This window comes from Tyto alba, unplaced genomic scaffold (assembly GCF_018691265.1).
Source record: "Tyto alba isolate M040663 unplaced genomic scaffold, T.alba_DEE_v4.0 Super-Scaffold_26, whole genome shotgun sequence".
In the NCBI taxonomy this organism is placed as follows: domain Eukaryota; kingdom Metazoa; phylum Chordata; class Aves; order Strigiformes; family Tytonidae; genus Tyto; species Tyto alba.
In genome coordinates, this window is record NW_024881300.1 from 23,869,023 (window position 1) to 23,883,269 (window position 14,247).

Consider the following 14,247-nt stretch of genomic DNA (forward strand, 5'->3'; position numbering starts at 1 on the left):
GCCTTAAAAGTGAATAAACTTTTTATATGTGGAAATGTGTAGTTTAGGCTCTGGGTCTGCATACCCAAAGACTTCCTAACTAAAAGCAAAACAAAACATGAGCAAAATAATTGTACTTCAGTCACTTGTTCAGTTTTATGGTGGTTTGATGCGAAAGATACCAACTGCCGTGTTAGGGTACAGGTGGCACCAGAAAGGCACTAGGAGTCTTTTTCTCCCTTACTGTATATTCTGCAGATAGATAATTTTAAGTGTTTGCATGATAATTATATGGGAAAGATACATGACTTCACACAGCCAGCATTTCTTACCATTTATTGCAGGACTTTGCTTGCTCTGCGTATCTTATTTTTTTTTACTCAGAATGCATCTGAATGCTGAGAAGTGACTAAGGAGGAAAAGTGTGTGTGAATATGTAGGTACGGGGCTTTCCGCCTTTAGATTTCAGAGGAGGAGTAGAGCAAGATAGGAGAAAGTTTTGCATGCAACAATTTTATGTTGTTTTGTGTTCAGTATGACATCCTGAAACGGATTAGTGGAGCAAAAGAGAAGAAACTAAATTCTCTTAGTTTTTTGTGGATGTTTCTTGTGACTTAGCCATCTTGGAAGAGTATTAGTACTGACATTTTTCTGACTGATCTAGGAAAATTGTGATTAAACTGTTGTACTACTTACAGTCTAGGTATTGAGTGAGAGTCAAAGTAGAAATTCGACTAGAAAAAAGGAAAGCTAGTTCCTCTCTCTGTTGTTTGTCTTCAGTGATCTTAATTTTTAAATTAACCTGGTTAGTCGGTTATGTTAATGATTGACTTTTAAACGTTTAGATTTTTATCACTTGGCCTTTTATTCGTGAAATAAAAGCTGATCTACAGATCCTATTCCTTCAGATACCGCAATAAGCAGACACCGCAAGAAATCTGAAGACGAAATGTAGATAATTCTGATATTTACCAGGTTTACACAAGAAAAGCAATTTAAATTGTAGGACACAGTGCAATAAGAAACTTCAACCAAAAGCTTAACAAACACTTTAAATTTTCTGGACGCTATGTTGAATCTGAGAATTTCAAGCTTTACTATTTACTTTACAAACATCAGGAAGGTTTTGAAGGAAGCCAGTGTTTATTCAGCTCAAAGGATTTCAGATAGCAGAAGAGTTAAAATCTGGTATTCAAACAAGTCTCTGACTTGCTTCGAAGACTTTTATCCCTCATTTGTGTAGGCTATTGACCTCCTTTTGTAATGACTGGAAGTTTAAATATGCTGCAGTAACCTCACGCCAGTGTTAAACCTTCAGCTGCTAACAAATCTGGAGAACCGTCATATGTCAAATTATGTTTGCTTTGTTCATCTCCTTTTCAGTAATGATGCATATTATTCTCATTTGTTGGTTGCTTTAGGAGACATTCTGAATGACAGTCATGCTGAAATTGTGGCCAAGAGGAGCTTCCAAAGGTGAGGCATGAAATTCATGTGCTGTTATTCAGTGCCGCTTGAGGTTGGTTGCTGTGATGCAAATGGTTTTGGCCTAGAGATGAAACAGCCAGATTTTGCAGCTTCAGGGATGAGAATTCAATGAAAGAGTATTACTTCTGTGTAGGCAGCACTTTTTCCCCCTTTGTTAGCAGGTGTTTAACCTGATTTTTACACTTCTGGGTGGTGGTAAGGCCCTTTCACAAAAGCTTGTTTCTTCATTCTTGTAGAGCTTCTGCATGGAAAAAGTAGGATCTGATTTCATGTGCTGTCAATGCAGGTCTGACGACTAGCTGTCGAGGGTAGCCTTTTTGCTGTTTCCCACATACCAGTCCTTTTGTTCACATGGGTGATAAGCTGGTTCAAGGAGCCGGGAGAATAGTAGTGCTACAGAGACGGGTACATTTCTTGCAGTTTTAATGCCACTAAACTGGCTTTCACAGAATCGGGCAAGTTGCAGTGCAGGTGAAAATACAGAGTCGTAGGAGGGGACCTTAGATACATGATTTGAGAAGATAACTGAATCCAAGCCTTTGAGCTCAGTTACTAAGGTTCCAATGATGTGTTTGTGTTTATGGAGTATGTTGGATATCATCTGTCTGCAGAGGCATAACTGATTGACTCCTCATAAACTTCAGGAAAGAACAGGCCCTAGTGGGCCTCTAATTTTTGTTGTTTTCCTGTGCATCAAAAATGAAGTACATGTTTCATGAAAACTTTCTGCTTGACAGGTATCTTCTCCATCAGATGTGGCTGGCAGCTTCCCATCAGCAATGCAGTATTTTTATTCCAGGAACTGAAACTGGGAAATGGAAGCTCAAACCAAATATCATATTCGTTTTCTTCTCCAGTCATACCCCATGTGAGTGTGCTGAAGTGAGCCAATTTCACGCCTGCTTGTAGAATCTTTTCTGCCCCTTTCTCGCCTTTGGTCTCTCTGTGGTCTGAAGTGAGAGTGAGGCAGTAACTCATGTTATCAGTGTGTGCCCTAGTATGTACTTGGCTGATCCTTCACAGATATATTTGGCATTTTATCTCACTGGATGTGATTAATGAGAAGTCAGTAAATCCAATATACTGGTCATTATATACTGTAGTGCTTTACTTCGTCTTTAAACAATGGCTACTGTTTTCTAGAAACTAATGTACTTGTCAGAGGTCATGTCATATTTCCTGGTTGCTTTGTCTCCTTGGAATCAAATTTTAATAAAAGACATTGATATTTTTACAAGAGTTCCTAAAAAAAGCCCTGACAAAACAAAGACCGCATCAAAAAACCCCAACCCAAACACTAAAACAAACCAAGACACCCCGCCCCCCCCCCCGAAAGTAACAACAAACCAAAATCAAACTCTGGAAAAACAACAAAACACCAACAACAACTTGAAACTTCATATGAAATGGAATGCAACTTTGTTTTGTCACAGAAAATGCTCTTCGTGTGTTTCTAAAACCACAGCACCACAAAGATGAGTATCTACTGGCAAAATGTATGAATACGACCTCTTGGTCTACCAGCTTGTTGGATGTCTCCATGTTGCCACGCTCTTACCAGTGTGTTCTTCAGCTGCTAGCCTGTTACCAAAGCAAAGAAGTCTAAGCAATCTCAAAATTTGCCTTATCAGTTCTTCACTTAATGAATTAGTTGCTCATTCATGATTCTGATGGCATTGCTGGAATATGCTATTGATGGTTTTCTTTGTTCGTGCAATATAGGAATAGAATCCACATCTTCAAATTTAATAGCAAGAATGATTTCCTGACTGGTGTTCTCACATGCCTGTTAGGCTTTATTTGCTTTGAACTGATCTCCAGAGTTTTACTTTTGAGCTTGTTTTAGTGATACAGATTAAAATTTCCATCCTTTTTTGATAGTTTTTTCTTTATTTATTCATTTTGAAGTTTGTACTGTTTTGTTAGATCAGACTAGTTTTCCTGTGAGGCTTCAGCACTGCTTGTAGTCTGTCAGATGCCTTTTGACACCTTTTACTTTACAATTTCTGTTTTAAATACTGCTTTTTTGATTATTTCTTAGGTAGAATGCGAAACTTGAAATTAAACACGTGTTGACTCAAATTTCAGTGGAGTCCGATTCATCTTTGTGCAGGGCAACATTGTTTGAAAAGTGCATTCTCATAGTTAATGTTTCCTGAGTGCAGATCTCTCAAAGCTAGTATCAGTCATAATATTACTGGTGCAATGTGTTTCAGTCACGAGAGATGTGCTGTTGGCCAATTTTGATGTGGTTTCTCTTGTTCTAGGTGGAGATGCTTCTATTATTCCAATTGGTGAACCAGAGAACCAGCTTTCTAAGCCAGTGACTGGAGATGATGCAACTGGACAATCATCAGAGTGTAGAAGTAACCGTGATCATTTGAGTCCAGAAGATAAAAGGAAATTGGAGGCAACAGCAAATAATCATATAACCAAGAGAGTGAAAACTGACAATGACGGTTATTTTTCTGTAATCGCTGAAGACCTGACTGTTCAGAAAGCATCTGTGAGACGAGAAAGTGACACAAACCCAAAGAGCTGTGAATGTTCTGCAGTGATGCAAACAGCTAATAAGGAGACTGGCTTAAGGGAACCGAAGGTAGTAGATGTTTATAGAACTGGAGCAAAATGTGTACCTGGAGAGCTGGGTGATGCCCAAATACCTGGGCTAGGGTATCACTGTGTGGGATTATTACGAGTGAAGCCAGGTCGTGGGGACAGAACGTGCTCTATGTCCTGTAGTGATAAACTGGCTCGCTGGAATGTGTTAGGGTGTCAAGGAGCTCTTCTGATGCATTTTCTGCAGTATCCAGTGTATCTGTCAGCAATTGTAGTGGGGAAGTGTCCATATAGCCAAGAAGCTATGCGGAGAGCAATTATTGGAAGGTAAGTGCTGTCCTTTGGAAATCAGATAGCATCTATAGAGACTGAGTTATGGAAGACAACATGTGTTGTGCAAATATCAGGACTGTGCACCAAAGTCATTTACAGAAAATCTGAATTACTGCAAATTCACATTTTCAGAAAGTAGCTGTGTGTAGTATGGAGAAGTGACTACTGCTGATACGTCAGACTTAAAGATTCACTACAGAATTTCCGTTAGATTCAGGATCCCCTTGGTTGTCCCTTCACAAAACAGTGAGGGACGGTTACCCACTTGAGATTTTTTCTAGAAGCCTTCCAGCAGAAAAAGCAGTGAGAAGGACACAAACTCGGTGTAGTGAAGTTGAACTTTTCTTGCCTTCTTCCTGATTTTATTTCCTCAAACAGGGTCAAGAAAAGTTTTAACTTACTCAGTTATCCGTACTCCACAAAATCATTTAGAATATCTTTAAGGTGTGCTGCGTAGCCCACGGAAACTGAGTTCTAGACCTAATGTAGAATTTTCTGTGGAGTGGTGGAGTATATTTAAGTTTAGAAAGATGAGTGCTGTTCGACAAACAGATTGGAAAGTCATGATTTCATGTCTGTGCTTGTTTCTATTAATGTTGCTAGTTTGTTTCTTTTTTAGCAAAACAATGCTTCTGGGAGGCTTCACACTTGCATACAAGCAAATATCTCTCACTGGTCAACTTCACTGCTTACATTCACACTGATTTAGATGTTCAGTGCAAAAAGCTTACCTTTTGTAGGGACGCACTTGAGGTTCTACCATGAGACTCCGGACCTTCTGCTCCTGTGAAGGATGAGGTTTGTGGCTCTGCAACTGTCTTTGGCATACTAGTTTCTCAGCCTCCTGATCTGCCGTATAAAAATAAGTGGAATTTTTGAACCTGATCCACTTTTAGGAATGATTTAAATGTCAGACAGAGTAGCCGACGGGGAGAGGTACTCTGCTGGACCTCATACTTGCTAGAAGCGAGGGGCTCATTGGGGATATAAAGGTCAAAGGAGGCCTTAGTTGCAGTGACCAGGAGATGGTGGAAATCAGGATTCTCAGGGGAGGGAGGAGAGTAAAAAGCAAGCTCACAACCATGGACTTCAGGAGAGCAGACTTCAGCCTCTTCAAAGATCTGCTTGGAAGAGTCATGGGATAAAGCCCTGGAGGCAAGAGGGGCCCTTAAAAACTTGTTAATATTAAAGGATCACCTCCTCCAAGCTCAAGAGTGGTCCATCCTGATGAATAGGAGGTCAGGCAAAAAAGCATGAGGACTGCGTGGATGAACAAGAAGCTCCTGGCCAAACTCAAATATGAAAAGGAAGTATATGGAGGGTGGAAAAAAGGGCAGGTAACCTAGGAGGAATGTAGGGACAGCGTCTCTGTATGCAGAGATGAGGTTGGGAAAGCTAAAGCCCAACTGGAATTGAATCTGGTAAGGGGTGTCAAAGACCAGAAGGGCTTCTCTAAGTACGTAGGTGGCAAAAGGAACGCTAGGGAAAATATAGTCTTACTGCTGAATGAGATGGGGAACCTGGTTACACAGGATGTGGAAAAGGCTGAGGTAGTGATTGCTTTCTTTGCCTCAATCTTTGCTAGCAAGACCAGCCTTCAGAAACCTCAGCTCTTAGAGAACCAGGGGGAAAGTCTGGAGCAAGGAGAACATACCCTTGGTGGAAGAGGATCAGGTCGAGGAATACTTAAGAACGCTAGACATGCATAAGTCCCTGGGCCCTGATGGGATGCACTCAAGATTGCTGAGGGAGCTGTCAGTTGTCACTGTGAGGTCAATCCCGATAACCTTTGATTGATCGTGCCAGCTGGGAGAAGTTCCCAAAGACTGAAGGAAAGCAAATGTCACTCCATTCTTTAAGAAGGGCAAGAAGGAGGACCCAGGGAACTACAGGCTGGTCAGCGTCACCTCGATCCCTGGGAAGGAGATGGAGCAGCTAATCCTGGAAACCATTTCTAGTCACATGAAGGACAGGAAAATCGTCAGAAGTAGTCGACATGGATAGTCGGCAAGGAGAAGTTGTGCTTGACCAACCTGAACTTCTGTGGTGAAGTGACTAGCCTGGTAGATGAGGAGAGTGCAGTAGTGGATATTGTCTGGTTAGACTTCAGTAAGTTTTTTGACACTGCCTCTTGTAAGATGTTCATTGAGAATCTGTTAAAGTATTGGCTGGATGAGCAGACAATGACATGGATTGAAAGCTAGCTCAATGACTAAGCCCAGAGGGTGGTGATCATTGGACAAAGTGTAGTTGGAGGTGTAACTAGCCATGTACCCCAGGGGTCAGTACTAGGTCCATTCTGGTTTAACATCTTCATTAGTGATCTGGATGATGGGGTGGAGTGTATCCCCAGCAAGTTTACTGGTGACTCAAAACTGGGGAGGGGTGGATGATACGCCAGGGGATTGTGCTGCCGTCCAGAGGGACCTTGACAGGCTGGAGAAAGGTAGGAACCTCATGAAGTTCAACAGAGGGAAGTGCAAAGACCCGCACCTAGGGAGAAACAGCCCCATGCATCAATACATATTGGGGGCCTGGGCTAGGTAGCCCAGAGATTTGTAGGGATTTCATGATCCCCTCAGGTTAAATTAAGGTGAAATGACACCAAGCGACCGGTTAAAATGTTTTACTTGGTAGAAACGACTTAAACTTGGAAAGGATAGTAAGCGATATGGTCTCTTATTGATAAATCTGTAAGAAAAGAAAGGAAGTAAAAGAAGAAGGGAGAGAAAGAAAGCCAAAGAATCGGGATCACCATCCCAGGTTCCAGAGTTGTCTCAAGTCTGGTAATCTTGGGTGGTGGGTGCACACCCAGCAACATTCTCTCTTGCCTTTTAAGTTTGTCTTACCTGCTGATTTGCATACTAAATGAAAAGAGGAGAGTTTTCCATGAATTTATTTGCATGAGGTGAGGAGAAGGTGGAGCATGGGTTCTGCGCATGCATTGAGGGGGGGATGGGGTGCATTAACCCTTTCGTCCAATTGGGTCGGTGGTGGTGATCTCCCCTTGCCGCCTTTACCCCAGTTACCACAAGCTTCATGCTTCTTGGGCAATCATCCAGCCTTTGGCTCCTCTGGGGCAACACGTTTCCCTCTTACCGTTTTGGTTGGTGTTTTTTTTTTTGTTTGTTTGTTTTTTGTTTTTGTTTTTTTTTGGTTTTTTAGTTCTTCAAGGGTATAGTTGTTAGCAAGGTGTGCGTTGTTTATACAAGTAACAGGCTTATGCAATAGAGCAGGTGTTTAATGGACCCCCTTAGAACATCAGTGCAGATTTGAATTAAAGTGTGGGCATTAACCTGAAAAAATGATTTCACTCAGTCTACATTTCCTCCCTTTTAGACAATCTAGAGAATTTGTTGATACAACCGCAAGGGAGCAGAGCTATGCACGCTTTGATGCACTCTGTGCTTTCTTAGGCAGTCAGTTAATTTATTTGATGAATGTTTGAGACATTAACTCACAGGCTGCCCAGCTGGAAAGAAGCTTTGCAGAAAAGGACTGAGGATCCTGCTAGACTTCAAGTTGAACGTGAGCCAGCACTGTGCCCTGGCAGGAAAGAAGACTAATGGTATCCTGGGCTGCGTTCAGCAAAGTAATGCCAGCAGGTCCAGGGAGGTGATCTTTCCTCTGTCCTGGCACCGGTGAGGCCACACCTGGAGTGCTGTGTCCAGTTCTGGGCTCCTTGGTACAAGAGAGACACGGACATACTGGAGAGAGCCCAACAAAGGGCCTCGAAGATATTTCAGGGACTGGAGCATCTCTCCTGTGAGGAAAGGCTGGGAGAGCTGGGACTGTGTTCAGCCTAGAGAAGAGAAGGCTCGGAGGAGGATCTTATCAATGGTATAAATACCTGAAGAGAAGGTGCAAGGAAAATGGAGCTAGGCTGTTTTCGGTGGTGCCCAGGGGCAGGACAAGAGGCAGTGGGCACAGACGGAAACACAGGGGGTTCCCTCTGAACATCAGGAAACACCTTCTTACCGTGCGAGTGACAGAGCGCTGGCAGAGGTTGCCCAGAGAGGCTGTGGAGTCTCCCACCTTGGAGATACTTGAAAGTGGTCTGAATGTGGTCCAGAGCAGCTGCCTGTAGGTGGCCCTGCTTTAGCAGGGAGGGGTTGGGCCAGTTGACCTGTGGAGGTCCCTTCCCACCTCAGCCATTCTGTGATTTACTGAGGTGGTTCAGGACACTTAGCATGTGACAGTTAGAGTGGAAAGCTTATGAGCATTTCCATGGTGATAACAATTTGCTTCTTTGATCTGAATTGCATCCAGTATTTCATTTTTCTCCCTGCTGTGAGTAGTTGAGCTCTGAGAACACAACCTGTCACCACATGGAAATTTGTGTGAGATATGAAGTGTACTGCTGCTAAGTGAGGAGATTCATTTGGCTTTCTTGCTCCTCAGATCCTTGAGTTGATGAAAACTAACCCAGCAATAAAAGGATAGGAAGTGGATATTTTTCTTGTTTAGGAAATTGAATCGGTGGAGAGAAAGAGCAAGACAAACTGAGGAGATGAACCACCCCTTTAAGAGGCAGTTACTACATCAGTTCATCTGCAAGGTTTGACTTTGTTTAGTAACTTCTTTTCTCCATACCCTTGCATCCTTCTAGGACAGTTATAAAAGAGGTCATATATTAATAGGGGAAACTCTAGTTACTTATCTGGTGGAGTTTACTCAGTAATCCTTTCCTCTGTAACACCTGGGACAAGAATTTGCCCAGCTTCATTAGTCTTAGGTTGCAAAGTAAGGCATTTTTTTAGACTTTTACATCTGACAGTATGAACCTCAGTCTTAATTCATTCCTGCTCTATGTAAATATTATGATGACTTAAACACATGCAGTTTTTTCCTCATAATATGATCTTAATCCCATTCAGTGTGTAACAGTAATTTAAAGGAACAAAGATGAGATTATACTCATATTTGCTATCACTTGCATTTTTGCATGTTCACTTTAGGTGTCAGCACATCTCACTTTTACCAGCTGGTTTTCTCACTCAGGAGGTTAAGCTGCTGCAATCAGATCTTCGATTTGAACACAGCCGCCAGGCAATTCAGGAAGTTCAAACTAACAACAGAACAAAACTTGTTCCTTGTAGTGCAGGTGAGTTAACTTGGGCTAGTTGCATAACTGTGTGCAGCAGTCTGACTAGAAATTCAGTGATTTTGTTGTTTTCTTAAAATGAAATACCATTCATTGCCAGTGCTAGAGGCAAAATGTGACTTACAGCAAGAAATTAATTTCAGCAGGAACTTAATTGTTAATAATTAATAAATATTCAGATCAGCTTCTTGTTCCCTGTAGGGAGTTTTCAGACTGAATAAACACTTGGTTGATGCCCTTAAGCATTTACAATCTAAACAAAGACAGAAAATAACCAGAGATAGCAGAAGTTCTGAGGCCAATAAGAAAACGGAAATATCAGAAGACTTCTGGTTTCAGTTAGTTTTGCATTCTCCTTGGTAATGAACAGAAGACTTGCCATGCTGAGTTATGTTTGTAATTGCTCCAGAAATCTCTGAACGTAGAAGGAATACAGAGTAGTATAGTGTAAAGGTTTAATTGATGGAGGCTCTGGACATTGCATTTTTTTGTCATGGTGATGAATGAATATGCAAGTCACGCTGTGATTTAGCAGCACGGTCTCATTTGAGGGGAATAAAAATAATAAAACTGCCACTGTATGTGTATGGTTAAGCAGTTTAAAGAAACTTGGACGTGCCTACCTTCTCCTGTTGTACACTGTTTCTGGCTTAATTGGAACTGGAAGCTATTCTATTACAATAGAGCTGATGATAAAATAGAACGGAAACAAAGGGTTCCTTAATGGAATTCAGTTTTATTAAATTGGAGTTATTTACAGGTGCAAGGAGGGAAAATATTTGATTCTGTGAGATAAGAAACAAAATCCATCATTGAAAAATGGTGCCAATTCACTTAGGGATAAAGATCTGAAGCCTAAATAGATAAAGATCTGTGTCTAAATTCCTGTGTATGCCTTTCTTTCTGTACAGTTACTCAGGTCATTCTGTTAAATAAATATGAATGATGCTTTATCACACTTTTTTGCATGTATGAGTTATGCCAGGTTGATTTTTTTTCTGGAAGGGGTGAAATTCAGAATAAACTAAATTCAGGGCTGTTACACTGAGTATTGAAATATGCTTGATAAAAACATCTCGGCTGGTATTTTTAAAAGGAAAAATGCAATCTTTAATATTTTGAAGCTTGTGATAACCATGAAGAAATGAAAGAACAGAAAATGTTTTACTTTAAGTAAATTCTAGTCTGCTCATCAGATTCTGATATCCTCTGACCAGGGGGTTTTAAATACTCCATATGTGGAGGGTTTAATGTTTAATACCAGTTGTATGCATTCCATATTATTTGACATTACACAGGATTTTAATTTAGTAGAGTGATACAGCATTGTACCTGAATCACAGTGCACATACAGCTTACTGTTAGCAGATTACAGCAATTTCAGCATACTGTTGAATCATAATACAAGTGTGATTAATGTAATCAATCTCTCTATAATATGCTTTATGATGTGTACTTTTGGAGCATCTTGAATGGCAAGATGGTATCATGAAGGAGGGAAACTGTGAAATTTGTCTTTAGAGTTAATGCACGTGCGACTGTTTTGCCTGTTAGGAACACAGATAAATGGGAGAACTTAGGAACGAAAACTGTCGGAAGGCAGTAGAAGTTAAAGGAACAGTTGTTAGTCAGTGGAGGGACAGATTGGGCATTTCAATCCGTTTTGTTTCTGCTAAGATGCTACTGATGCTTTGCTAGTTATTTGTAAATCAGTACGATATTCAGAGTTTCAGCATTAAGAAATTTATGGTCTAAGATGGTAATAAGGTTATCAGAACGGGGGTAAAGGATAATGTTGTTGGCACTTGCTATCTCTTCCAAGAAATTATTTTTGACTACTTGCTAATAATGTTTTTCAAGTAAAGTCTACAGATATTTGATGTATGTCAGTTATCAAACAGAGAACAATTCTGAGTATACAATACACCATAAAATAATAGCACACAATAAATTAATACGGAAAACAGAGTGACTGGTGCAAGTAGCTTGGGGGGAGTATTTTACAGCCTGATATGAAAATACGCCGTCTGACTTGGAAATTCCTTCATGCTTTGTCTGGACAGGATGCACAAAAAAATACAGAATCCCCCTAAAAAGGGGAGAAATACGAAGCTGGTGGTCAAATATTTAGAGGCAGGGATACTTGAAGGACCTGATTAAGGTGAAAGCTCTGTGTGTTTGTGTGCATGTATATTATTTATTTATTTATTTAAATTAAACAGAATTTACCTGTTCTTTTAGGTACTGGAATCTCGGCCCTAGAGAACCACGGTCCTCTTTCTAGTTTGAATTATTTTGGGAAGCAGCATGGTGTCACGTGAACACATAGAATGAAAGGAACTGTTGAGTTCAGCTTTTGTGATGAGAGCACATCCCTTGCTCATCATCCTTTCTTTTACAGCTATCAGTTGGAGTGCAGTCCCTGAGCAACCTCTGGATGTCACCTCAGATGGCTTCCGTCAGGGAACAACAAAGAAAGGAATTGGGAGCCGTCAGAGCAGGTGTGAGAATGTTGTGATATCTGGAGGCGTGTATTGTATTTGTTAGCATACATGCCTCTGTCAGCTTATGTGATGTGTAGTGCATTGACAGAGCAGAAGGAAATCTAGGGAGTGGGGAGAAAGGGGAAAGGTAGGGAGCGGGGAGAGAAGGGGAGTTGGAACGACAGAAGTTGGGTGAGGGCTAAGAAGTTTATTCTATTTCTTCTTTGTCAATGTTGAATAGAGAGAGCATTGTAGATAATGGTGGTAGGGGACTATGATCAATTTTTATTAAAAGACAGCTTATTTATTGGTGAAGTTAGCAGAATTTTTGCTTTGTATCTTTTGTGTTGATGACTGAAGGAAATGTGTTGCAGGTCCTCTTTTTACAGATTTCTTTTCCTGTAAGAGGCCAGCTAACCTCTATGTATGATTGTTAAAAGTGTTGCTTTGAAATATGACATTCTGCCTTAAAGTTTGAAAATGTTGTGAAATGCTCGCAGCAAATTCTTAACACAAAACATACCACCTTTCCAGTTGTTGTCTTGACATTGTGTTCTTTTTAAGAAACATCATAACCTTCTATCAGCTATATGTTTAAAGAAACAGTTATGTATTTTCCTTGTGGTTGAGAGAAATTACTTGTAAACACCTGCAGACAAATTTCTCCATCTCTACACTTTCCTCAGTTTAGGTGAAGTGACTAAAATTATCATTGTTCTGTGGAAGGTTCAGCTTGAAGGTTGGGGTCATGTTTTGGTCGCTGACTGTCTATACTACAAATTTATCAGTGGTTCCCAGGATTTCTGGGAGGAAGAAGATAATCCTGACAGTAGCGAATAAAACGATAATGAGAGTTTAGACAATTCTTGTGGAGAATTCATTCACGTGCCTGCAAGTCGCACATTCTGAGCTTCTCAAAGTTAGGTCTGACTTGACTGAAGTTTATCCTGGTAAATCCTAGTATTTCCAAGTTTTTCCTGGAAAGAAGAGGACTGGGAACTTTGTGATTTGTGACCAGTATTGGTGTCTGGGATATTGTTAGCACAGGTGACCTGGGTGACTTAGCATGTCTTTTGAGACAGGCTTTATGTGCAGAGTAGAGTATTAGTTTTCAACATGTGGTGTGTAATGTACTCCAGAAGATGTGTGAAAGATCCAAACAACCAACCCCTTTTTCTCAATAGGCTTAAAATTGTTACTTTGCATTTGTATATCAACTCTAAAACTGTAGAGCCATCTACTAGCTGACAGTTTGCACAAAACTGTAGGAACTTACTGTTGAGAGGTCCTCCTCTCGTTTTTACATGTGCTTAGAATTCACTAAAACATTCCAAAGTTACTAGGGAGGGCCTACGAGACTCTGTGATTGCAAAGGTCTCGTTTCCTTAGGATATTGGGATTAAAAACAATGCAATGGAATAAGTAAACTGTTTATGCTTACATGATAAATAGTCAGAAAAGGAACTTTTATCATGAAAATGAGGAATTTGTAGCCATATTGGAGGGGGGGGGGGTGTGGGTGTGTTTAATAATAAACAAGACTTGTATTTCTACCCTGGTTTTTCCCCTCAGGGGATCTTAGGGTGATTGATGGGGTGTGGTGTTTATATTTTTGTTGTTTTGTTTTGTCTTGTTTTGTTTTTTTCCTTCCCCTGTCTCACTATGCTAGATAACACTAAGTATCAAGGAAGGTAAAGCTGACTGACTATAAGGAATTTGTAGGTAGATGTGTGGTATGTGTTTTTGTTAATCCTAAATTAACTAAAACACCAAAAGCTACAATAGGAACCTTTGACAGATTAACATGAAGATGATGTTTTAGGGGTTCTCAAAGAACATGCTAGCAAAATAGGAAGATTTTTTTGATTGGTGGTTTTTTTCAGTGCTACTGTAGAATCAGGTTGCCCATGTTGGAGAACTGAATCAGTCATTGTTAAGACAAGTGTATAAAGAGAATTTAATTAAATGGAGAAACTAGCTGAGGCTTTCAAAAAACAAACCATGCTTTATAAACAGCTCTTCTGTTTGACTTCTCTTTGGGGGAAGAGAAAGGCTTAAAGCTGTCAAGAGATGCGTATGGTATCTTCAAAAGACATTTCAAACTTTCACTGTATTTTTTGATGACCCTCTTTGTATTTAACTGCCCTGTAGCTGTTGCTGAATTTGCCCTTGGCACCTTTGTGGAAAGGATAGCATGGTTCCACATGTTTCTGCTGGTTCTTTTATTTGTTCTGAATAATACAAAGCTTGCCAGTTTGAACAAGCCTTTGAAGTCCTTCTGTGCTTGTTTGATCAGTTCTG

General features: G+C 40.5%; 1 protein-coding gene across 4 annotated transcripts in view; it reads left to right on the forward strand.

Annotated features, from left to right (window-relative positions):
- ADAT1 (adenosine deaminase tRNA specific 1) overlaps positions 1-14,247 on the forward strand; it is a 33,484-nt gene that overhangs the window by 1,756 nt on the left and 17,481 nt on the right. For 2 of the 4 annotated variants that reach the window (XM_042797351.1, XM_032981747.2), the window contains exons 4-9: positions 1,401-1,455; positions 2,205-2,335; positions 3,735-4,353; positions 8,827-8,917; positions 9,361-9,463; positions 11,865-11,964. In XM_042797351.1, the coding sequence (XP_042653285.1) occupies positions 1,401-1,455; positions 2,205-2,335; positions 3,735-4,353; positions 8,827-8,917; positions 9,361-9,463; positions 11,865-11,964 (1,099 nt within the window). Of the gene's footprint in view, positions 1-1,400; positions 1,456-2,204; positions 2,336-3,734; positions 4,354-8,826; positions 8,918-9,317; positions 9,464-11,864; positions 11,965-14,247 lie in introns of all 4 variants that reach the window. The other 2 variants (XM_032981749.2, XM_032981750.2) reach the window with 2 other exon arrangements.